We start from the raw sequence: 25563 nt of genomic DNA, 5'->3' as shown, positions 1-25563 counted from the left end.
GTAAAAATGTAATCTGACTCCTCTGTTGGAATATATTCCAAAGAACCAAATGTCTTCCATGAATCAGTCAGAAATGCTTATGGAAACCGAAATTAAAAATGTTTTCTAAGCCAATGAAGGTGCTAATGAGGCCTTCTGTATCTCTAACGACATCTTCTCCAAGAATACATCTTGCAGGGTGAAGTTCACTGTCTGCCGTTTCAGATGGTAGAAGGCAGCATAACAGTAGGAAGGATGACAGGAGATGAAAGTGGGTGAAGGGGGATTTGGAGTTGGCATTTTTGCCCAGAAATGGCAATGGGTCAAGTCAAACCCATGAATTATCATGTTGCTCTAAATCCCTAGTTAGGCAACCTACTCATATGACCATTGCTAGGGGGAAGTTTGGTGTGTGTGTGTGTGTGTGTGTGTGTGTGTGTGTGTGTGTGTGTGTGACATGAGCAGAATAATAAAATGTATGCCAAGTGACACAAGGTATAAAGTGCTTGCTAGGCATTTGGGAGCAAGGGGCAGATGGTGACATAGAATCAATGAATTTAAGAATTGGAATAGCCATTTAGTTTTACCCATAGGCAAAAGGCATTCCCACATACACATACACAACAAATGGTTGACCCTTCCATGGTCCCTGCCCTGATGCAGCCCATGGTCTAGTAGGAATGTAAATTGCCTACTCAGTTACTGATTTATAGTAGAAAAAGGTATTTATCTGTGATTTCAATGGTTGGAATCCCCCAGGTGAGGAAACTGCTACCAATGCAATTTGATATATCATTTGAACTTATAATCTTAGAGACTTGCCCAAAGCAAGGAGAGGTTAAGTGGCTTGACCAGAGACACACAGTCAACATTTGTCAGAGGTGATACCTAAATGTAGGTCCTCCTGTTTTCTGGGAGAGCTCTGTCCACTCTGTCTTGCATTAATTTAAAACCGTGCATGTGATGAAGGGATGTGTTCTCATGGAGACAGTGCTGACCTTGAGGTCAAGAAGATTGCATTTCATCCCTACCTTTGACACTAGCCTGGCAAGCTGCTTAAGCAATTTCTTGGGAATTGATAAAGTTTCTTCCATCTTAAAATCTGTGATCTGATGGGATCACAGAGAGAAAGAGGAAAGTTAGGAGAAGGAGCAGAATTAAGAGGAATGAGCTTGAGGTCATGTTGGTCTGAGGGAAGAGGAGGAAAGGGAGAGCAAAAAAAGAAAGACCAAGGTAGATTTTTTATTTTGATGAAAGCTAACGTTAACAAAGCTAACAGAAAAAGGATGAGAACAAAGCAAAAGAGAAGGAAGGATCGAAGGGAAGAAGAAAAAAAGGAGAGTGTGGTCTCTGAAGCCCAGGGAGGAGAGAATGTCCAATAAGACCATAGGATGAAAAGCATAGACCTGGATGAGAATTTAGAGACCATCTCATCCAGCTCTCCCATTTTACAGATGAGGAAATTAAGATTCAAGGGGGCTGTTACTAGCCAAGGTCACACAGGACATAAACACTGAGCTTGTTACAGTTTGAACTATGGAAATGGTGAAAAGAGGACAGGATTCAGCCATTCATTCAGTAAGTATTTATTAATCGTTTGTTGTGTAAAAAACTTAGGAAACAGACACAATTGACAATGGACTCTGCTCTAACGGAGCTTCCGTTTTGCTGGGGAGTACAAGTTCGAGATATAGATAAATACATCATCACTTGAGGAGGCAGACGATTATCAGATGGAGATCTCACGAAAGCATTCTTATAGGGGCTGGCTCCCAAGGGGTTGGAAGAGTCAGACCTCTGGGACAGTCTGGGCAGTAGAATGGAAGTGAGACACGGGGCAGCTGCACACAGGAGGCAACAGTTAGGCCTGTTTGGCTGAAATGGAAAATTCTATGAACCAATCAATCAAGAAGCATTCTCGCCTACTTTGTGTCAGGCATTTTGCTAGGGGATTAATTGATTGCTACAATAACAAGTTGAATTCTGGTAGAATCTTAGAGGATGATGTTTTTCTCTTAGGAAATGTCCAGAATGTGTGTTCAATTTAGCAGGAGCAGAAGCCTGTGTTGCTGCTGCCAATAATAGTAACAGCTCTTGCGTATGTACTGCTTTGAGGTTCCCAAAGCATTTGATGTAGATTCTCTTACTTCATCCGCAGGGCTAGCCTGGAAAGTAGGTACCATGTAGAATGTAGAAGGTAATTAAGAGAGGGAGAACATAAGTGACTTACCCAGGAGCACACAAAAAATGACTAAGGCAAATTAGAATCTGGGGCTTCTCCACCCCAAGTCCAGGCCTCTAGAGCTGTGCCTCATTGCCTCCCAACAAAAATAGGGGTACAAGAAGAAAAAAAAACCAGTGACCTTGAAAACCACTTACATCTTTTCTTTCTAGTTTATGGATTTATTAATTCTTAATTGTCTTCTGTTCTGACCTCTGGCTCATGTGTTCAAGCCAAATCACAAGTCTTTTACACACTCAGCATAGTTCTAAAAACTTAAAAAATTAGATGTGAACCAAGGGTCAGGAGATCAGACTTCAGAGGATAATAGATGTAGAGTCTGAAGGGGCCTCAAAGGCCATGTCCAACCCCCTCATTTTATGGATGAGGAAGCCAAGAGACAGAGAAGTTAAGTGACTTGCCCAGAGTCACCCAGTTAGCAAGTGTCTGAGGTGGGATTTCAACCTAAGTCTTCTTGACTCCAAATCCAGCACCCTATCTGTGATTTTCTGCTGCCTCTCCCAGGTCTGACCCCAGTAGTCCCTTTGACTGACTCCTAAACCCAAAATGATCAAGCCTACAGTTTCACTATTGGCCCATGATGTGTTTTTCACTGGATAATTATCAACAAATCATTAGAAATGTCACACTAGATCAAATAGCCAGTGAGCCATCCAGCCCAGGATGGAGTCTTTAGACACCATAGCTTGGTAGTTGCGTGTGACAAGATATCATGCTATGTCACAAGGTCAAAGATTTGGAGCTGAAGGTGACCATGTCAAGGCAGGTCCCACATCCTGAGCTGGAAGGCCCCCAAGATAGCATCTCTAGTCACTTTCTTTTAAGAGTCACAAACATCAGCCCAAAGGGGTTAAATAATATGTACAAGCCACACAGGAAGCAAGTTGGTAGAGCCAGAATTAAAACCCAATTGTCTCATTCCAAATCCACTGTCATGCTCATATTAAAGAAAAAAGTACCCCCAAATAACTCTCATTTGTGGATTTATTCCAGCTTCTTTGAATTTACTTGTATTTTAATGGAATTATTTGCATTTCCAATCTGTTTTTCAGATACTTATTTCTTCTTACCTGTACTATTAATCCAGTCTCCCTGTCTGCATTATCTCTTACATGGACTCCTTCTCTCCATTCACACTGCTGCTGTCCCAGTTCAGGCTTCATCTCTTGTCACCTGGACTTGTGCCAAAGCCTTCCAGTTGCTCTCCAAGTCCCTCCCTATTCCAATCCACTTAGCAGATAGATTGATTTTTCCCAAAGCACAGGACTGACCATGTCATTCCCCTGCTCAAGAAACTCCTAATTACCCCTAGGATCAAATCTGAAATACTCTCTTTAGCCTCTGAAGCCCTTCCCAACTTAGTGCTAACTTACCTTTACAACCCATTCATGTAGCCCACCTCCATGTCTTCTATGATCCAGCTACCCAGGCCTTGTTATTCCTTAAGCATGACGTGCCATCTCTTATCTCTGTCCTCATTTCCTGGGGTGGTCCGGCCCCTCCCTGTAGGTATTATTTTTTTCAGTTACTCACAGATTGTTTCCTTATTCATGAAAGATTGTAAGTCTATCATTCAATGAGTATTGCTTAAATTGTTTGTCTCTAAAGGCCATGGTTTAGTGTGAAGAACATAGCCTTGGAGAAAAGGGACTTGGTTTCCAAGTGCCAGGTCTGTGACATCCTGTCTTTGTGACCTTAGGCTAGTCCGTTCCCCTTCAGAGCCTTATTTTGCATGTCTGTTAAGTGAAAGAATTGGATTACCATTTCAAAGGGCTCTTGTAGCTCTAAATCTATATTTGCTCACTATAAAGTTCATTTGTCATGACATCATTTTCTTGGGGAAATTACAACCTGAGCCTCAGTTTACCCTTCTGTGCACTTGGAATGGTAATATACTTCCACTTCTTAGGGCGATTTCATGAAAAAAAGCATTTTTCAAGCAGGAAACACTCTAGAAATGCAAGCTATTACTTTTATCCTTGAAGAAGTTGTCTGCTGTTTATCTTTATCTGCCTCTCTTCCAAGAGGTGACTTAGGAAGTTTTGGCAGGGTTGATTTCATCACGGGCTAGCAACAAGAAAGGTCCTTCTGTGGACTACCTGGTTGGCCCATCTTGCAGGTCCCATGACGACTATCAATGAAGAACGGAATGAAGACCATTATAAAGAAACTTACAAGTTATTTACATCTGTCTTAGAAGAGGAAATGATAAAGAAATTCTATTGGAACTCAATGAGATCCTCTAAACTCAAACAAAATAGCTATCCAGTGATTTCCAAGAGATTGAGCACGTAGAAGAGGATGATAGAAAATACGTTAAAAGATAAGATTCTGGATTAAGACATTGACATGAAATACAGCTAAACTGTCATTTCAGAGAACTTAAGAGAAAAATAACTGACATGGGAGGAAAAAAATGGACAACTGACTAAACAAATCTGCAAGCATGTTGTAGGAACTTCTCACCATCACCAAAGTCAGTGAAGTCACCACATACAGGAGGTCCCAGGACATTATTCTTTCCTAAATTCAATTTGTGAAATAAAACAAATATTTCTATAACAATAAAAAGATGATTATAACTTTTGGCTGAGATTTATGGAGAACACAAGATCTCAGTGTGTGTGTGTGTGTGTGTGTGTGTTGTTGTTGATTTCTTTTTTGTAGTATTTGACTCAGTGCAACAAAATTCAGCTTTTGACTCCAAAAGTTTTTTTGCTCAAAAAGGAGATTCTTATGCATATGTTGAATATGCATGTCATTTGGTGATTTGATCAAGGATCCTCTAACTATCATTATTCATAAAGGCATAAAATAGGAAGAGTAGTTATCAACAAGGTCTTCAACTGTTGTCATGAAACATATCCTGGAAGAAAGATATTGAGATCCTTCAACTATAAAACTGATAGACCAAACAATTCATAGAAGAAAAATCCAATGAGTAAAGAATGCCTATTCTCCACCCTGTGGTATACAGTTGGACGTAAAATTGATTGAGTTGGTTCATTGGTGTATTTACTTTGGATGGGCACTGTGGATGGAGCTAGGCTCAGAATAGAATAGGAGGAAGAAAGGGAAATAAAAAAAATACAGTGCTTGACAAATTCCCAAACTTTTCTGTGATTTAAAGTTTGCTGTTTTAAAACTCTTTCACTGGTACTGTATAGTTATGGATCACAGATCACCACAATCTTTAAAGAAGTAAGAATATGAGTGGTCAAAGGGCAATAGATAAAACACAAAAAGTGTCAGAGAAGATGTTATCCAGAAGTGGGATTGAGAAAGATCACAGAGTAAGAACTAGGAAGAACAGATGAATATCCCAAGTACTTCACTGGTATCCACCAAATGTGTCTACCCCAAACATGTGAAGACTTCTCTCAGCAGAATGGGTGGATGGGACCAAATTACTCCATGAAGATGGCTGAAGCATGAGCTGTGGAGCTCTTTGGGTTTGGTCAGACATCAAAGATGCCACTAAGGTCATCCACTGCATTCCACTCCATCACCAGTCATCTTGACTTTTTTCCTGCCACTAGACTTGGATGACTCTGGAAAAGTGATGCTGATGACTTTGTACAGCTCTGACTCACTTAAGATTAATTCATGCTATATATACATATATATGTGTGTGTCTGTCTGTATATGTGTATATATGTATATATACATACATATATATTTATACATATATTTATATACACACATTACTTGCCTCACAGGGTTGTTGTGGGGAAAGTACTTGATTAGCCTTACAAGCTTTATAAATGTGTTATTGTTATTGATGCTGGTAAACATCAATTTCACAGCAAGGTGGATAGACAATTTGAATTGGCATTGAATAGAGCTAGGGTCAAATACTAAGAGCAGCTAGGTGATACAGTGGATGGATTGCCAGGCCTGGAATCAGGAAGACTCATTTATGTGAGTTCAAATCCAGCCTCAGACACTTAATATCTCTGTGATCCTGGGCAAGTCACTTAACCTAGTTTACCTCAGTTCCTCATCTGCAAAATGATCTAGAGAAGGAAAAGGCAAACCACTGTAATATCTTTGTCAAGAAAATGTCAGATAAGATCATGAGGTGTTTGACACAATGGAAACAACTGAACAGCAGCAAGAGGGTCAAATACCAGTCTAGGCACCTACTAGTTCTGATGATCAGAGCAAGTGGTTCAACTTTTCTGAGACTTGATTTCCTAATCTGTGAAATGGGGATAACAATAGCAACTACCAACCAGAGCTGAAGTAAGGATCCAATGAGATCACGTATGTGAAGGGCTTTACAAGTTTCAGAGTACAATTGTTATGGGAATCATTGGATGCTATTATTGTTATCTGCTCCAGATTGGCCCCATTTACTATGGAATCAAAAATAATCTTTTGGTATTCAAGACTCTTGGGAATCTACTTGGGAATCTACTCTCATAATCTCTACTCAGCCTCACATTCTTTTTTATGAGTTCCCTCAAACCCAATATATAACTGCGTCAGATTAGTCTTTGAATAAAACTCATTCCCACCATCATGCCTTTATTTGAGTGCCCTCCCTTCCCACCTTGACCTACTTATCTCCTACCATACTTCAAGGCACAGTACAAGTTTCAGCTCCTCCATGAAGTCTTACCTAACTCTTGTAGTCTTCACCGACCTCTCCTTTCTCTTAAGTCCCATAATGCATTTAGCATTAGGCAATGTAGAACTTCACCATAAATGGTGTTGGATTCTTCGCTAGTAGATCGTGTGCACTAGACTTGTTTCCCAAACTAGCTGTAACCTCATTTGTTGAAATGGCAGCTATCTTTGGTTCTTTTGTATGCCCTATAGCATCTAACACATAGCAGCCACTGATTGAGCTCTCTGCCCTGAGTCTCCTCATCTATGAAAGGAGGGAGATAGAAAAAGTGATCTCTAAGAAGCCTTTAAGCACTGATCTGTCACCTTTCTCACTCCGGAGAAACTTCCATCCTGAGACCCCCTCTCACAATCCTTGATTGCCTGTCTAGACCAGAGTTTCAGAAGGTGCCCTCACCATACTTCACTTAACCCACATCTCAACCTCTACCACCTCCTTCCATTCAGCTACCTTGTTTCTGCTGGCTACCTGCTATTCCCCAACCACCATTTCCAAGTTGCTTTTTATGTAGTGTTTTCCGTTATTAGAATTTAAGCAGCTTGGGAGAAGAGATTGTATTTCTTGTTCATGGTTTTGTACTCCCAGTCCTCTGTACAGTGACTAGTGAATGCTCTGCTTTCTTTTTCTCTGATTCTAATTTTCTCTTTCTCTCTGCCTTTCTCTCATTATCTCTTTCTCATTCTCTCTCGTTCTTTTCTCTCTCATTCTCTTTTTTCTCATTTTCTCTTATTCTCTCTCTTATCCTCTATCTCTTTCATTCTCTCTCTCTCCATATGCGCATAGACACACACATACATACATATATGCACACATATATGTAATCATCCTGTGCTCATTGACTGTTTGATCAATCCCACAGATGCTGAGTAGACTTTGTTTGCTGTCACGTAATTGCAGTCATTGCAAGGAGTCACCAAAAGATGATTAACACAAAAATCACATAAAATGTAGCCAATGAAAAGAATCTAAGTGGTGGAGAGGATAGAAAGGTAGGCGAGGAGTCAGGAAGACCTGAGTTCAAATCCTGCCTCAGACACTCAGTACCTGTATTACCCTGATCCAGTCATTTAACGTCTTTCTGTTTCAGTTTCCACAACTATAAAATGAGGATAATCATAGCACCTTCCTCCCTGGGTTGTTTTGAAGATAAAATGAGATAGTATTTGTAAAGCACTTAGTACAGTGCCTGGAACACAGTAGGCACTTAGTAAATGCTTGTTTCCTTCCTTCCCTCTAATCAATAATGCAACAGGAGAAAATGCAGAGAAGGGAACAACCATTGGGTCTGGCCAATAATGTGGCTGGGCATTCCAATGACCCCATGGAGATGGCCGCCCCAGGCCATATTCATCATCTAAAGCTCATTGAGAGGTGACCCAGCCCACCCTTGCATCTTGTCTATGACTATACTTTTCTCTAAATATTGTTAAGCAACAATTTTGGATTTAGTGAAATTCAAGAAGGGTGCAGTCACAGGAGCTTAGCCCTTGAGCAGGAAGGGACATAGTGCAGCTGCTCCTTTGTACAGATGGAGACACTTGAGGCCCATGGAGGTTAAATGACTCTCTGAACGTCACCCAGGTAGCACATGGCCAAGTCAGAATTTGTCTATAGCTTGTCTGCCTCCAAACAAATCCAGCCTTACCATAGCTATCCTATTTTTTCATTGTTGGTTTAGGCTTGTGATTTCCTCTGTGTACAGAAAGGTACAGAAACTTTCTTTCCTTCTCATAAATCCATGCTTTATCTGCAACCTTTCATCTTGGAAAAGTACCTGGGGCACTGAGATGAAATGACTTGCCTAAAGTCACACAGATAGAGCTGGAGTCAGGAAGACCTGAGTTCAAATCTAAACTCATGTACTAATTAGCTGTGTGACCCTGGATAAGTCACTAAACCTCTGCTTGTCTACTCTACTGGAGAAGGAAATGGCAAACCATTCCAGTATCTTTGCTAAGAAAACCCCATACTGGGTTATGAAGAATATGACATGACTATAGAAATGAACAACCACTATAAGTCATTTAGCCAAGATGTGTTAGAGGAATTACTTGAACCCAGATCAGAACCATATAATTAATCATAGCTCAAAATGCACCCCAGATGATGCTATCAGTGAATGGCACAGGTCAGTCTGTGGAGTGTTCTTGATTGGCAGTGTGTCTCCTTATGGCAAATCATTTCTTTATTTCCCTAGGAGCACATATTAGCTCCTTACAAATGTTAGCTGATTGAAGAGAGTCCTAAGGACAAATGGTTCTTGGAGAATTTGTGAGAGGAAAAATAATTGAGCTGGGACAAGAAGCTGTTATATAAATGTGCTATCCACCATCCACACCCACCCCTTTGCTATTGGCAAACCTCTGTTCCCACCAACTGTAAAACTTGAGAAAAGGTGGAAAAGAAGACAGAGACAAAGATGGGGATCTCACGACAGTGTGGCCATGAAATCAGATCAGGCTGGCTTTGATGCGAGTTTCCAAGTGAACACATTTTTCCTTTTATGAGACAAAAGGAAAAAAAAACCCAACAATAATGACAGAAAGATTTTTTTCATTGCAGATTCTTTGAATAAACAAGGAGAGGTTCCAGAGACAGTGAGCAACTACATGAGGTAGGTCACAGGATGGATCCTTGTTCCCTCCAGGTATGTCAGAGTCACGTCTTTGAAGTCAGAGATGGGTGAGGGAAGAGGAATGTTCCTAGCAGCCCATCTTAATGATGGAGGTTAGGAAAAAAATATTCTCCATTGGCCTTGCCATGGTGCTAATGAGTTTTTGTTAGCTTGGAGCAAAAAGCAAGTTCTTTATCAAGATAAGTAGATTAATTCAACTGCTCTTGGGTAGACTGGAAAATCAATGGAACAGACATATAAACAAGTCAGATCGCAGACATTCAAATGAATGTAATGAAATCCTTAAAACAGTTACACTGAAGCACTTATAGTATTCTTATCATTAATCAGAGAGGTTCATTAGTGACCAACATTAGCTTTTCTCTGTGAATTTACCCTGAAATGGGCAGTGCCCAGAGACAGAATGGGTGAAAAAATCCCTGGATTAGGTTAGAGTCAGAAGAGCTGAATTCAAATCCTGTTTTAATCATTTACTACCTATGTGACCTTGAGCATGTCACTTAAATCTTCTGGGTCACACTTTCATCACTTGGAAAATTAGATAGTTAGAGTGGGTGGTTTCTAAGGTCACTTCCAACCCTGCCTCTATGAACCTATAGTGTTTTGTTCTCTTGGTCCTTGGGCAGCTAGAGGGCACAATGGAGAAATGGATGGTCTTAGAGACTCTTAATAGCTGTGTGTCCCTGGGCAAATTCTTTAATTCTTGTAAGTTTCAAACTTCTCATTTGTAAATTTTGGCTAATAATAGCATTCACCTCCTAAAGCTTTGTGAGAATGGATCCAATGAGATAAATTGCTATATAAATCCTAGCTATTACTGTTACCAATAAAATGAGAATCACTTGGCAGACAAGACTTGCACACGTGAGAAATGGGCAGAAAAACTCTTCATCCCAGTATCCAGGGAGGCAAGTACGAAGCAGGCTTATTTAGTCAAATTAGCTTCCAGAAGCCAGGGATGATGAAGAGTCTTCAGTCATAATCATCGAGGATTGGTGGAAGAAATTGAGCATGTTTTATCCTAGAAAAGAGACGTTTCCAGTAGGACAAGATATCTGCCTTCAAGTATTTGATGAAGGTATTAGATTTGCTTTATTTGGTCCCAAGAATAGAGAACCAGGAATGATGGAGGGGGGGAGGTGGAGATTTAAGTTTGATTTCAGGGAAACCTTCCTAAACATGAGAACTAGTCAGAAGTGGAATGAATTGCCTAGAGAGGTGGAAGGAGGAGCTTCCCCTTCCTTGGAGGTTCCAAGCAAACGGCTAAATGACCACCTCCCGAATATATTGGAGCTGGGATTCCTTTCAAGTAGGAGTTGAATTAAATGTCTGCCAAGGTCGCTTCCAGCTGTCAGATTCTATTATTATGAACTACCCTACAAGAGTCTTAAAAGAGTTGCCTGGTGGGGCAGCTTGATGGCTGCAGTGGATAGACCACTGAACCTGGAGCCAGGTGGACCCTAGTTCAAATCTGAATTTAGACACTTAGTAGCTGTGTGACCCTGGGCAAGTCACTTAATCCCAATTGCTTTAAAAAAAAGAGTTGCCTGAGATGCATAGAAGTTGTTACTTGCCTAGGTAGGGTTATTGTGTCAAAGGTAGGATCTGAACCCATGTTTTCTTGACCTGAGTATAGATCTCTTTTTATCACACCATGCTGCCTTCTTAAAAGCTAATTGTGATAGGTATGACTGTTGTCATTTTGCAGACAGGGACTGTGGCAATCAGAGGAGTGAACTGATTTGTCCAAAGTCAGCTGGTTACTCCTAACAGCGGAATTCAAACCCAGAACCATCCACACTCTAAGACCAATGCTCTTTCTCCTGCTCCACTCAACAGGCTAACTTCCAAAGTATCTAATCTAAGCTGGGTCCTTCCCACTCAACCATGTGAATACTAATAGTTCATTGGAGGATTCCAGAACAATCTGAATTGTGTAGGTGAGAGGCATATAGTAGGAGTTTCTGCAACCTGAACCCCTGCAGATGCCCATGCAAATGTAACCAAAAGGAATTTGCTATTAAGGATCTTTGTTTCTGCACATAGAGTCTTCCACAGGCCCACAGCTAGCCATCCAGAGCTATGTCCTACCAGAGTGTATTGAATCTGATGGTCTGGGACTGCAAAAAAATCTTTCTAAAGGAAGGCAGCCCCTGCCTCCTTGGGTCAATGGCTCTTGCCCTTGGAAACTGAGCATGTGACAATAAAATCCTGTTTGGGTGGTGACAAGCTGCAGCTGTGAGCCATATCAAGTGAGTGTGCTCAGAGATGCACTGAAGGAGGGCTTTCCAGCTCCTCCTCTGTCCTCTGCTCTGTTCTCACCAATCCTGTTTGCTGTATTCAGTGCAGGAGGGAAACCAGAGAGGAAGGAATTTAAAGAAAGTGAAAGAGGAAGGTCAGGGACCGAGACTGAGAAGCCTGTTAAGCTTAACACTTCCATCTGGGGTAAAATTCCTGGGAGGGGTTCTGATTTCAGAACTCTGGGGTCTATGGAACACATGGTGCCCAAGTCTTCCCTCACCTAAAAGAAGCCTTTCTTTGCCTCTCTTGACCCCAGTCACCTATTGTTCCATCTCTCTTCTCTGTTTCACTGTGAGACTCCATGAAATGTTGTATACAGATACTGCTGTTTCCTCCATGTCTTGGCTTAGGGGCAGTTGGCTTCTGTCCCTATCACTGTCTTCTCTAAAGTTACAAATGAGCACCTGATTTCCAAATCCAGTGACCTTTGTTTAGTTTATTTTCTCTTTGACATTTCTGCTAACTTGCCAGGAATCCTGCCCTGGAAAACTTAACCCTTTCACCTTTATAGACTTCTAGCTAAAATGGACCTGGGAGGCTGAGTCAAATCCTGTCTTTTGGCCGACAACATCCTCCTACTAGGAGAGCCCTTCAAACACTGGAAGACATTCCCCTTCCCCCACCCCCATTTTCTTCTCTTCAGGCTAAGCAGCCCCTGTTCCTTCACTACATCATCATGGGTGCTTCTTCTGGAGCCCATCATCCTCCTATTTTGCCTCCTCTGGATACTCTCTAGCTTATCAAGTTTCTCCCTAAATGGTGGTACCCAGAATTATATCATCAAATCAAGGGAGAATGCAGCAGTGCCATTGCTTCTCTTGCCCTAAATACTGCCTGTCTTTATGGGGCCCCAAATCACCCCTCAGATGGTATTGATCATGCATTCCATAGATGAATTACCATCCAGCTCAGCTTTCTTTAGCATGTATTTATGGAGTTGATTTTTTAAACCCGTGTGAAACTTTATATTTATCACTAATAAATTTCATCTCATTTGCTTTGGCCCAGCATTCTTGCTCGTGGAAACCTTGTTGGATCCTGACAATGTTAGCCATCCCTCCTGGTTTTGTGTCTTGTATGAAATATGATAAGTACTGAAGGCATGCCTTTATCCAAATCATTAATCTAAATGTCAAACAGAACAAGGCAAGCATAGCCTCCCAGAGCGCTCCATCTTCTTTCCAAGTTGTCTTTGAAATGTTGATAACTTCTCTGGGTCTGGCTACTCAAGCAATTGTTTTGCATCCACCTGACTGCAAGCCCTCTGAGAGTCAAGCCTAGTTCACTTTGTCATGGCACCCCTAGCACCTGGCATAGTACCTGGGACAGAGAAAACGCATAATAAGCTCCTGTTTAGACTTACTATCCACCCTTCATCCTTCTTAATCTCATATAAAAAGAGCTGTGAGATAGCAAATGATTGATAAAATCTGCATATATTATATTTTCAGCTTTGCCTGATCTAGTAACTTACTTGTATACTTTTATGATCTCATCAGTGTGGTGCTGCTGCAGTGATGAAAATGGGATTAACCTAGCCATGCTTTCTCATCCTATTTGACTTTTATACATATCTTCTCATGCATTCCTCAGAGGGATTTACCTAATATGTCAAGGACTTTTCCTGGATCTCTTGACATTTTGTGAAGACTGACAGAAGACACAAACTGTGGTGATCCCTCACGTTTGAAGTGGTACAGTCAGGAAGATCTGAGTTCAAATCTCACTTCAAACACTTACTAGCTGTATGATCACTTTACTAGATCATTACTAGATGTAAGTCACCTATTTGCCTCAGTTTCCCCATTTGCAAAAAGAGGATAATAATAGCAGCTATCTTCCAAAGCTGTTGCATGGGGATCAGATATTTGAGTCGACATCTGTAAAGCTATTTACAAATATCAGTGCTACATAAATGCTAGTGATGATTATTTTAGACTTACATCCTTTTCTGTTCATGCATTTTTGATAAACGTTTTTGTTACTTCAACTGAACAGTTCTTATTTGGTAATACAAAGCCTACTCACCCATAGTGTGAGTCTCTCTATTGCCACTTGGTTGACCTAGAGTTTTAATTCTTCAGTAACAGTGATAGTCTATGCTTCCTAGTCCAACAGTATCACCAGAAAAGGTGGACCTTTATTTCAGGGAAAACTTGGGGTTCTTAAAAGCACCGCACCATTTCCCAAATACAATCCAGCCTGTTCTTCTCCTGATCAGCTATGATCTTTATTATGATCTAACCACAATATATGTCCAGGGGATATTTTCCAATTGACCAACTCTAGGAACTATCCATCAGAGGATATGCCATAACCTGGAAAATAGTTATTCTTCATTTGTCTGATTTTTGCTTAGGAGATAGTTTGGTAGGAATCTTTTTAAAGATTATGGGTCTTCTTTAAGAAGTTTTGCAACATTCCAGAGTATGATGCAATCCATGTAATAACTTCCAAAAATAGAAGCATCTTGAGGACATCACCATGTATAGAAAATCTCCTACCTCCTGGAAATTTTTCATGACAGTGGCAAATGCCTTTGGCAGCTTACTTCTCTTTGTTTTCTCTCTCACTTGACATGTCAGAACCAAGTTGTCTGTTGTTGCATGTTTCAAGGATTCTTGGAAGATTTTAATCTATTCATGGGAGATGCTTTCTTGGAAGAGAATCTTTAGAGATTTATTTTACTCTATCAAATCAAATGATTTGTTAGTTAAAAAATAATAAGCATAGAGGTATCTTACATTATCTGTCTCTTTTAATCACTTATCTCATTATAAAATGTTGTAGGTTTTTGGTGAACCAATTCAACTCTCTACTCTTTAATCCTCACTCCCTTATCATATCACTGATTATGCCCAGCCAAGCCTCAGTTTTGAATCACCCCCAGGATTCATCATCTTCATAGCTACAAAATGCTGTGAGATGCAGGTGGAGAAAATCATACAAGTATTCTGCTTGGATCCATGGCAAATTTATGTTACATAACCTCAATTTGGGCCCTCATTGCTCTAAGGAAATTCTATACCTCCTTCATTATCTCACTCTCCTCCTCTCCACAGCAGCTGTTCCACACCTTTCCATCTCTCCACCTTGTCTCATATTTTACAGGAAAAATTGGGACCATTTACCATGAGCTCCCTCTTATCCCATCTTCTTCATCTCCTGTCATTGAATTGTTTTTTATCTCTTTTTCCTCCTTTACCCTTGTCTCAGATGATGAAGTGGCCTTATTTCTGACCAATGCTAACACCTCTACTTGTTCGAACAACCCTATTCCATCCCATCTCCTCCAACAATTTGCCTCTTTCACCAGCCCCCCATCACTTATTTTCAATCTCTTCCTGTGTATTGGCTCATTTTCTATGGCCTATAACCATGTCCGTGCCTCCCCTATCCTGAAAAAACCCTCAACTGATCTTCCTCCCATCCCTAAGGACTATCATCTCATGTCTCTTTTGCCCTTTGAAGCTAAGCTAAACTCTTTGAAAAGCTTGTCTACAACAGGTGAATCCACTTCCTCTCCTCTCACTCTTCTTAATTCCTTACAATCTGACTTCTGACTATCATTCCACTGAAACTGCTCTCTCCAAAGTTACTAATGATCTTTTACTTGCTAAACACAGTGACCTTCCCTTTCCTTTCTCTCCCCTTCTCTTCCCTATTATTATAAAGGATGACACCATCTTTCCAGACCTGTAGGCTGGCAGCCTAGACATCCTCCTGGATTCCTCACTCTCTCATCCCCATATCCAAGATATTACCAAGGCCTGCCAATTTCACCTTTGCAACATCTCCTGAATGTTACTCTTCTCCCTTTTTTCCTCTAACACTGGTGCAGGTCTGCATCACATCTTGCCTCAATTACTGCAATAACCTGCTGTTCTGTCTACCTCAAGTCTCTCTCTACTCTCCTCATTCTCCATTCAGCCACTAAATCTGAGCACGTCACTTCCCCTTACCCCCACCATACTCTATAAACTCCAATACCCTCCAACTGCAAATACAAAATGCTCTTTGACATTCAAAGCTCTTTCTAGCTTAGTTCTCTCCTACCCTTACAGTCTTCTTATGCCTTACTCCCTGAAATGTACTTGATCCAGTGACATTTGCCTTTCTGCTGCTCCACAAACAAGAAACTCCATCTCTCAGCTCTGGGTATTTGCTCAGGCTATCTCCTGTGTGGAGAACACTCTTCCTCCTCCACTCTGACTATTGACCTTCCTGGCTTCCGTTAGGTCCCAAACTAAAGTCCCACACTCTACAGGAAGCTCTTAGTTCTAGTGCCTTCCCTGTTAATTATATCCTATTTATCCTGTATTATAGCTTGCTTTTCATTAGATTGGGAGTACCTTGAGGGCAGGAATAGTCTTTATATTTTTAGCATTTGTATCCTCCATACTTAGTACAGTGCTTGGCACATAGTAGGTACTTGATAAATGTTTATTGAATGAATGAATATTTGGAAAAGTTTGACTGGTCCCTTTGTACACCTTAATCAAGGATTCCTTCAATATACATTTAGATAATTTTTCGAAGATTTTGTATAAATGGTAAGCTAAATGTGTTGTTATTGAAGTTCTCCCTATTATCTTTTTTTTCAAACTGGAACAATTTTTTTCTATTAGTAAGAACATTTATGATTTTTTCTTGAGGAATTGGTATCTTCCAGGTTTTTATATATCTTGAGAATAAGTCTCTTAATGTCCTAAAAACTGTGCTGCTCCCAGTCTACTATCTCTCTGTATCCAGTGATTCTTTTCCTCTTGGTTTGCTTAGTGCAATTCTACATCTTCATACAGTATTTTGCAGACTATGATGTTGCAGTCTAATTGTAGTGGCACTATTGTCATTGATGAAGGGAATCATATATTACAGTTATCTTAAAAGATATTTTCTGCTTTCACTTATCTGTTATCTTCCTTCTAGTTTTATCCTTGCATGCTTTCAGTTATGACCTGGCTTAACTGAATCTTTCCCTAAGCTTACTTTAAACCCATTCCCACCCCACTCCTGCTAGTAATTTTCAGTATTTTAGTAACTATACACCTGATAACCTTCTACTGTCTTCATATAGAAGATTGTAGAAATGAATATATATTTAGAAACCGGCACTGCCCTTACTTGACATATCCCTCTGACTATACGGATATTAAGAATTTTCTAGCAAATGTTATTTTAAAAGTCTTCTGGTTTTGTTGTGGTGGTGGTTCCTGATTCACATCAATCAATTAAACTTTCTTAAGAATTGATGACAGCCTGTGACCATGTCTGTTCTTCTATCCATTTTTCTTCTTTCTCTGACAATGGCTAGTTTAAATAAATCAGACTGAGTTTGTTTTATTTTCATGCCACAGATTATTCACATTTGTATTATTTCTTACAATCAGGTATTGATTTTTGTTTTTGCCCTAACAAATTGGTGGTCTGACTATGCTCATATAGCTGATTTGCAAAACAGTAACTTTGATAAGCAGCTATTTCCTGTCTGCCACAATATAATCAATTATACTTTAGGTGACATCACCTTGGTATTCTCCATGTCCACCATCTGATGACACTTTTCTTGAAGAAAATATTCATGACCTCTAGGTAGGGGCTTTAGGTTATAGAGTACTTCACCTTCTTTCCTTTCTTAATACTGAGCCACTTCTTCCAAATTTTTCTTGTCCTCCCTTATGGCCACCTATGTGTATATTATAATATATGTTTATCTAATTTGGAGGGTCTTAGTGAGTTCTTTGTGAAATTTCTCTGCTTCTTTATCCCCTACAACAGATGTTGACTTAAAATTTGTAATTATCTTCATGGTGATCTTTTTATGAATTCTCACTATGAGTGCTGCAATATGAGATGAACAAGTATTCCATAGATGGTTATTTGAACACATGATCTAACCAATTCACCCAGCTCCTTTGTTTGTCTCTACAAGGAGACCCTCAGAGCTTTTCTTATTAACTACAAATTCCTTTTGTCTTTTGGTTTCATGTAGAGTGAGACTCTCCATGTCATATTATTTATACTCCTTGGTCACTCCAATAACCAAAGCTCTCCCATTTGGAGCATCACCAGTTTAGTTTAGATGGTTTAATAATTGTGTACTTAACATATTCTGGCCATTTTTTCTGTCACAATCATAGCAGAAGCTTAAGGAAGTCACACAAGATTGAGGGAAATTTTGGATCTTAATTTGCTTTCTTGGGCTGCTTTGATCCAAGAATTCAGGCAGGCAGCTGGGGCTGAATTGCTCCATCTTTACACTATTCCTTGGAGAGTAAATATCATCCATCAGTCTGATCGTACTTAAAGTGTTTTCAACCTGGTAGAACCTATAGTCCTGTATTATAGATGCACTTAGATAGTCTTTGTGCATTCAATGATGTTTTCATACCACAATGAGGCATCTAAATAGGACTTTAATACTAGCACACAAAAAAGGAAGGAAGGAAGAAAGGAAAGAAAGAAAAAGGAAGGAAGGAAATAAAAGAAAGGAGGGAAGGAAAAGAGAGAAAGACAGAAAAGAAAAGAAATTAGGTTAGTCTGGAATAACTTGACATCATGCTGTTCTTTGTCTTCATTACCTCCTTTTCTTTTCTTTTTCATTTTTAACACAGTTCATATCACATAAAACAATTCCGACTTTTGCTCAGGTGATACCTCTTTTAAAGCATTTACAATATAGACCACAAATGAATTTTTTTTAACATTAACCAACTGAGACACAAATAATAACTACGGATGCTAACTTTACAAGCCTTTGACCTAATTGTCTCCACACTATTACTAAGAATTAAAGGACCCTAACTTATTGTTGTTGGTCTAAAGTCCTAAGCATAATGGCTTAATTTTAGACTTAACCTCAGATGTTCCCCTACCAACAATTTATAATTTAATGTAGATGGTATTAAGCTTACAAATCTTTTGACTCTAAGAAATTGCCACTAAGAGTAGGGACATTGCAGGGAAACAATATCCCCCCAACTTCATGTCATTTCCAGGTAGGAGTAGGTTGTCAACTTGCATTCAGTCAGGCTTAAATTCTGCCAGGTGCCAGTAGGGAAATTGAGTTTTACCTCAGTCCAGGCTGAATAGTCGCTTTCCCACCCTTCCTATGAGATCACCTTTTGCAGTTCATACCAGCATCTCACAAGCTTACTGATATCATGGATTGGAGGCTCAGGCCACCTTTCTTGCTATCCATGCTTAGAATTAGACTAAGAAGAACAGTCAGTTAATAGTCCCATAGAATCAAATAGCAAGTTCCAATAACCAGGTTTCAGATATGACTATAATTTCACATTGGCTAAGGAACATCTTTTGAGGCAAGTCTTAAGTGGCTTACATGCCTTTCTATACATGTTCTAGTTCCTGATTAAATAATAATCATAAGATCAAATTTACCGCTAAAACTTTAACTTTTCCATCAATGCCAAATTTTACCCAAAGTCACCTGCCTCTAGGAAACTTAGACTAAAATTCTTTTCCCCAAACTAAAGATGTCTCTGATTTAGTCTCAGTAATTAATTCATTCAATTGTTTCAATACTAATTGCTTTTACATCACTTTGTAACATGTCCAATTTTTCTCCCCATCTCTCCCCTACCCCCACCACTAATACCTTGCATTCTGATTACCCCTTCCCTCATTGTACCCTCCCTTCTATCACACCCCACCATTCCCTTATCCTCATCTTCTCTTTTTTCTTGTAGGGCAAGATAAATTTCTATACCCCATTACCTGTGTTTCTTATTTCCCAGTTATATGAAATAATAATTCTCATCATTCATTTCTAATACGTTGAATTCCAACTTCTCTCCCTCCTTCCCTCCCTACCCAACCCCACTGAGAAGGCAAGCAATTCAATACAGACTAAATATGTGTCATTTTGCAAAAGATTTCCATAATAATCATGTTGTATAATACTAACTATATTGCCCTTTATCCTGCTCTATCCCCCTTGTTTTTTTATTTCCTCATTTGACCTTGTCCCTTCCCAAAAGTGTTTATTTCTAGTTAATCCCTTCTCCCATTTGCCCACCCATCTATCATTCCCCTCTTCCCACTTGTCACCTCCTTGCCTACTTTCCTGCGGTGTAAGATAGATTTTCATATCAAATTTAATGAGCATGTTGTTCCCTCCTTAAGCCATATGTGGAGAGAGTAGCTTCACTTTTCCCCTCTCCCCTTCTCCCTTTTCTCCTCCATTGAACAAGATTTTTCTTATCTCTTTTATGAGTTATAGCCTGCCCCATTCCATTTCTCTCTTTTCTCCTCCCAGTATTTTCCTTCCTCTCTTAATTTTTATTTTATTTTTGTTTTTTTGTGGATATCATCTCTTCTGATTCAAAACAACCTGTACTCTCTGTCTATATGTATGTGTGTGTGTATGTACAATCTCTCCACCTACCCAAATACTGAGAAAAGTCTCAAGAGTTATAAATATTTTCTTTTCATGTAGGAATGTAAACAGTTCAGCTTTAGAAAGTCTTTTATGATTTCTCTTTCCTGTTTACCTTTTCATGCTTCTCTTGATTCTTGTTTTGAAAGCCAAATTTTTTCTTCAGTTCTGGTCTTTTCATCATGAATGCTTGAAAGTCCTCTATATCATTGAATGACAATCTATTCCCTTGAAGTATTATACTCAGTTTTGCTGGGTAGGTGATTCTTGGTTTTAATCTCAGTTCCTTTGACTTACGGAATATCCTATTCCAAGCCCTTTGATCTTTTAATGTTGAAGCTGCCAGATCCTATGCTATCCTGATTGTACTTCCACAACACTGGAAATGTTTCTTTCTAGCTGCTTGCAGTATTGTCTCCTTGACCTGGGAACTCTGAAATTTGGCCACAATATTCCTAGGACTTTCTCTCTTCTGGTTTCTTTCAGGTGGTGATTGGTGGATTCTTTCATTATTTATTTTGCCCTCTGGTTCTAGAATATCAGGACAGTTATCCTTGATAATTTTATGGAAGATAATGTCTAGGCTCTTTTTTTTGATCATGGTTTTCAGTTAGTCCCATAATTTTAAAATTGTCTCTCCTGGATCTATTTTCCAGGTCAGTTGTTTTTCCAGTGAGATGTTTCATATTATCTTCTATTTTTTCAAACTTTTGGTTTTGCTTTTTAACTGCTTGGTTTATGTCATAGTCATTAGCTTCCCTGAACTCAATTCTCTCTATTTTGTTCAGTGAACTTTTGAAGCTTCTCCTCCATTTGGTTACTTCTGCCTTTTAAAGCCTCCTTCTCCTCATTGGCTTGTCAGACCTCTTTTTCCAACTGAGTTAGCCTCTTTTTAAAGATGTTATTTTCCTCAGCATTTTTTTTGGTTTTCCTTGAGCAAGCTGCTAACTTGCTTTTTGAGCTCTTCTATTGCCTGAGGCCATTTTAAGTTCACTTTGGAGGCCCTGGAGGCAGGGGCCTTGATTTCCTGTGACAGGATGTCTTGTTCTTCCTCATCCTGAAAGGATGGAAGGAGACACCTGTTCACCAAGAAAGTAACCTTCTATGGTCTTATTTTTTTCCCTTTGTTGGGCATTTTCCAAGCCAGTTACTTGAATTCTGAATCCTTTGTCAAGAGGATGGTCGTATTGCCCCTTCTCTCCCCAGTATCATGTTCAAGACTGAGATTGGACTCAGTTGCTTGATTCCCCAGGGGCTTTGGGTGGGGGCAGCACCGTTACTGAGGATTGAGGTTTAGATTATCTGCTCCCTGCTGCCAGAGGCTTTAAGCTGAACTGCCTGGAAAATGGATCCAGGTTGCTTTCTGGCCACCATAGTTGCCTGCAGTCTGCTATTGCTGTTGCTGTGGTCAGGAACCCCATTCCCCTCTTGCCCTGCTAGGAAAGCCCTCCCACCCTGACCTTTGGAGCTTTCTTTGTTGCTTGTGAGTTGAGGTATCCCTCTTTGCTGGGAACTCTGCCCTGGAGGTCTGTTTAGGTCCTGTTCCTCCCAGTGCAGTGCTGCCAGGGCTGGGCTCTGCTCCACTCAGCGTCCAGTGCAATAGACCTTTCCTGTCAGCCTTTCAGGTTACCTTTGGCTGGAAACCTCTTTTGATCTGTTGTTCTGTGGCTTCTGCTGCTCTAGAATTTGTTGAGAGTCATATTTACAAGTATTTTGTGGGCTATGGGGGAAGTGGCAGAGTATATGTGTCTTTCTACTCTGCCATTTTGGCTCTGCCCCCCCCCCCATCATCTTCTTTTCTAGAGATTCACTAATATTCCCTAAATAATGTGTTCTAAATTTTCCCCAAGATCCAGTCAAGCTCATTGGCCTATAGTTGGTGGCACCTTTGCTCTTCTCCTTATATGAATATTAGAATATTTGCCATACTCAAGGCCTGGACCACCTTTTCTGTCCTTGATGATCTTTTGAAGGTCTTTCAGAGTGGTTCATCCACCACACCTTCCAATTCTTTCAATACCTCTTAGGATGGTGTTTGTTTGGGACTACCAACTTGAACTCATCAAACGAAGGCAGATGGTTTGCTACTGTCACTCCTTGGTTTTCTTGTGTTTGAACTCCCTGTGGGCTATTTTTTATTTTTCTCATTCTATTACAAACATCATCCTATTTGATAGAGAAAGTCAAAGCAAGATAGGTATTTAGCAGCTTTGTGATCCATCATCTATGTGCACATACCCAAGCAGTGATCCTAGCCCCTTCCACATGCCTCCTGGGGTCATTGGTAGGAACTTGTTTATCCTTTCTCTAAGTCCTTAGAAATTTGAAGTCTCTGGAACTAGAGCATGTGTCACATCATTCCCAGCCTTCCTCTACTTTTTAAAAAAATTCAAAAATTCAAAATTCAAATTCAAAGATAGAGAGATTCCTTCTCTGACTCTTGCCAATTCCTACCATTTCCACCTCCTGCAATCAGCTACAGAATTGGACTCAGAACCAGGAAGACTTGGATTCATGTTCTAACTGACACGTACTAGCTGTGTAAAGATGGGAAAATCACTTAACTTATCAATGCTCTAGGCACTGCTCTAGGGTCCAAGAATCTAAGTTCGAGAGAAGTTCTTGGCCCACATTGGGAGAGAAATTTCATCATCTGGGAGTTCCCTGTCATAGAGCCAGACTTCTGGTATGCCTGAGTCATGTCATATCGTAATCTGTTTTAATTCTATTTGAGATCTCACTTTCTTTGGCAATTATTTGCCCAGGTAGGGTAGCTGGAGAGGAGTTTGCTTTACCTACTATATGAATGTCCACTCTGATACTTTGAGGTTCCTCACTCAGACTGAGAGATTGTTATCCTATCCTAGGAAAATAATGAGACTCAATTGTCACCAGCTGTGCCTCCCTCTTCAGTGAACCTACTCCTTTTCAGCATTTTTTCTCCATTGTTTCAGAAGGAGATGCTCCCTAAAGTTCCCCCAGTGATTTGCCATCTGTCAAAAACGAGACTCTCTGTCACCTTCAGAAGGAGCATTAGCAGGTGCCAAACACCCAGTGGATAACACCTACCATTGGGTAAAAAAAAAGAGACTTCTATAAAAGAAGTCTCTTTCCCCAGGGGCCGGCACATTCTTCTGCTAAGGAGTGACTATCATTTTGTTCTTAGAAAATAAGCTGAAATGCAAATGTTCATTCTGGTAAACAAAAAAATATCCTAATGACATCTCAGGGGAACTAGCCCATCAACACATCTCACCAGCACCTTTGTATTTCTTCTTCCCATTACTATAGAGCCTTACAACAATTTCCAGAAACTCCAGCATTATCCAGAGGGACCAGTTTCAACTCCTGCCCTTCTGTACCAAGTATACCCAAAAGGTCAGTAACTTCTCTATACTGGGTGACACCAAAAGTGAGATATTTCTGTTTGCCTGAGAATTAATATTTTTTTTCTCAAAAACTAGAAATGCACCAATTTGAGGAGCTATGAGACTTGAGGTGAAATCCCAGATCTTCCACTTACTAGTTGCTCAGCTTTGGATACATCAATTAACCTCCCTATTTCCTCATCTTGTAAAATGAGAAGGTCGAACACAATGACCTAAAAGGTCGATTCCAACTCTAAATCTACAGTCTTGTGACAGCATCAACCATGATGGCCTTAAAATAGGCAAATTCATTCAAGGCAAGATGTGGGACTTTGTAGCAGGGAGTAAGCTACAACAACAGAGTCCATCTGAACTCTAAGCTCAAGCTACTGCCAGGAAGCTCTTTGTAACCTCTAGAAAAAACAAAACAAAACTCAGGCTGTGGTTTGATGAAGAACAGCTTTTCATTGTTGAGTTTCTGGGAATAATTGAGGTCTCTGAACTGGATAATTTGAGATCCAACATGGGACATGATTTTAAGGCTTAAATCATTTCATTTGCCTGCCTACATTGGTTAAATTAGCTGGATAATTGCCAGACCACTCCCCTTTGTGTTCATGTTAAGTAAGTAGGTGGTACAATATGAGGACCAAAAAATGTAGTCATGATTCATATATTGCCAAATGAAAGCTTTTTATAACTTTTTGTTGTTTATTCAGTCATTTTTTTCAATCATGTCTGACTCCTCATGACCCCATCTGGGGTTTTCTTGGCAGAGATACTGGAGTGCTTTGCCATTTTCTCCTCCAGCTCACTTTACAGATGAGGAAACTGAGACAAACTGCATTAAGTTCACTGCCACATTCAGTTATGTGACCCCATGGGTTCATGGAAAATTTGGCAACCGTAAAAGGTTTCTGATGTGCAGCCACCAAATGATCAGTACCGAATATTCTGCCAGGATTTAATTCTTTATGTAAAAATAAACGAGCGCATCTATCTCATTAATATACAAATGTGCTTTTGTCTTTAATAAATGGTAAAATTATATGCATATCAAAGAATTGTTTTAAAATGGATTAAATGACTTCTTACCAGTAAACGTTTGATTTGGATGCCTATTTTATATACCTATATACCTGAGGTTGTGTAAAAATTTCTCTGGTGAAAAAGTCTAAGATGCCTTGCAGACAATGCATGTGTAAAGCTGCCAATGACTGGTCAGAATGGAAAGAGTGATAGAGTTAAAATCAGTTTCCAAGTTCACAATATGAGTCTACTATGAACTACCTGTGTGACCTTAGTCAAGTCATCAAAACTTTCTGGGCCTCAGTTTCCCTATTTTGAAAAATGAGGGATTTGGAGCAAATGTTCTCGTAATGCTATCCAGCTCTAAATCTATATCTATGACTTAGAAGAACAGATGGGTGGTACAGTGAATAGAGTGCTGAGTCTAGAGTCAGGAAGACTCATCTTCTTGAGTTCAAATCTGATCTCAGAAGCTTATTAGCTGTGTGACTTTGGATAACTCACCTCATCTTTGAAATGAACTGGAGAAGGGCATGGCCAACCACTCCAGGATCTCTGCCCAGAAAACCCCAAATGGCATCATGAAGACTCAGACACGACTGAAAAAATGACAACAGCAAACACATCTGTGGCTTGGAAGGTGACCTTTGAACGTTGTCATAGTGACTGCAGAGTCACCTGAGCATTCTGAAATATCCCCTGTCATAGTCCCTTCAACGTCAGCAAGACTGACCCTCCCATGCAGCTCTGTGGTCTGCTTGGGTTCCATCTTGGAATTCTTTGCAAAGTAGTAGTGATAGTAGGAGCTTGGACTCCAAAGATAAAAATCTCAAAGAACTTAGAGTGGCTTCCATGCTCTAGGGAGGCATCAGAGGAGACCTTTAGTAGAGGTGTACATGAATATTGGGAGAACCCGTCATTTCATCAGTGTAGGGAACTCCACAATTGAAAGTCCATCTGTTGGCACAGATTTCAATC

General features: G+C 40.0%; 1 protein-coding gene across 4 annotated transcripts in view; it reads left to right on the top strand.

The window, feature by feature from the left end:
- The window catches only part of ITPRID1 (ITPR interacting domain containing 1), a 210309-nt gene that overhangs the window by 120092 nt on the left and 64654 nt on the right, over window positions 1–25563 (top strand). For all 4 annotated transcript variants that reach the window (XR_011964816.1, XM_072598894.1, XM_072598893.1 and 1 more), the window contains exons 5-6: window positions 9417–9468; window positions 23480–23566. Coding sequence is in view for 3 of the 4 variants with exons in the window: in XM_072598894.1 (XP_072454995.1) it covers window positions 9417–9468; window positions 23480–23566 (139 nt within the window). In the remaining variant the exon portion in view is untranslated. The remainder of the gene's footprint in view (window positions 1–9416; window positions 9469–23479; window positions 23567–25563) is intronic.

Source organism: Notamacropus eugenii, chromosome 3, assembly GCF_028372415.1.
Source record: "Notamacropus eugenii isolate mMacEug1 chromosome 3, mMacEug1.pri_v2, whole genome shotgun sequence".
NCBI classification, from domain to species: Eukaryota; Metazoa; Chordata; class Mammalia; order Diprotodontia; family Macropodidae; genus Notamacropus; species Notamacropus eugenii.
The sequence above is the reverse complement of the archived record's forward strand: the minus strand, read 5'-3'. Positions and strand labels throughout refer to the sequence as shown.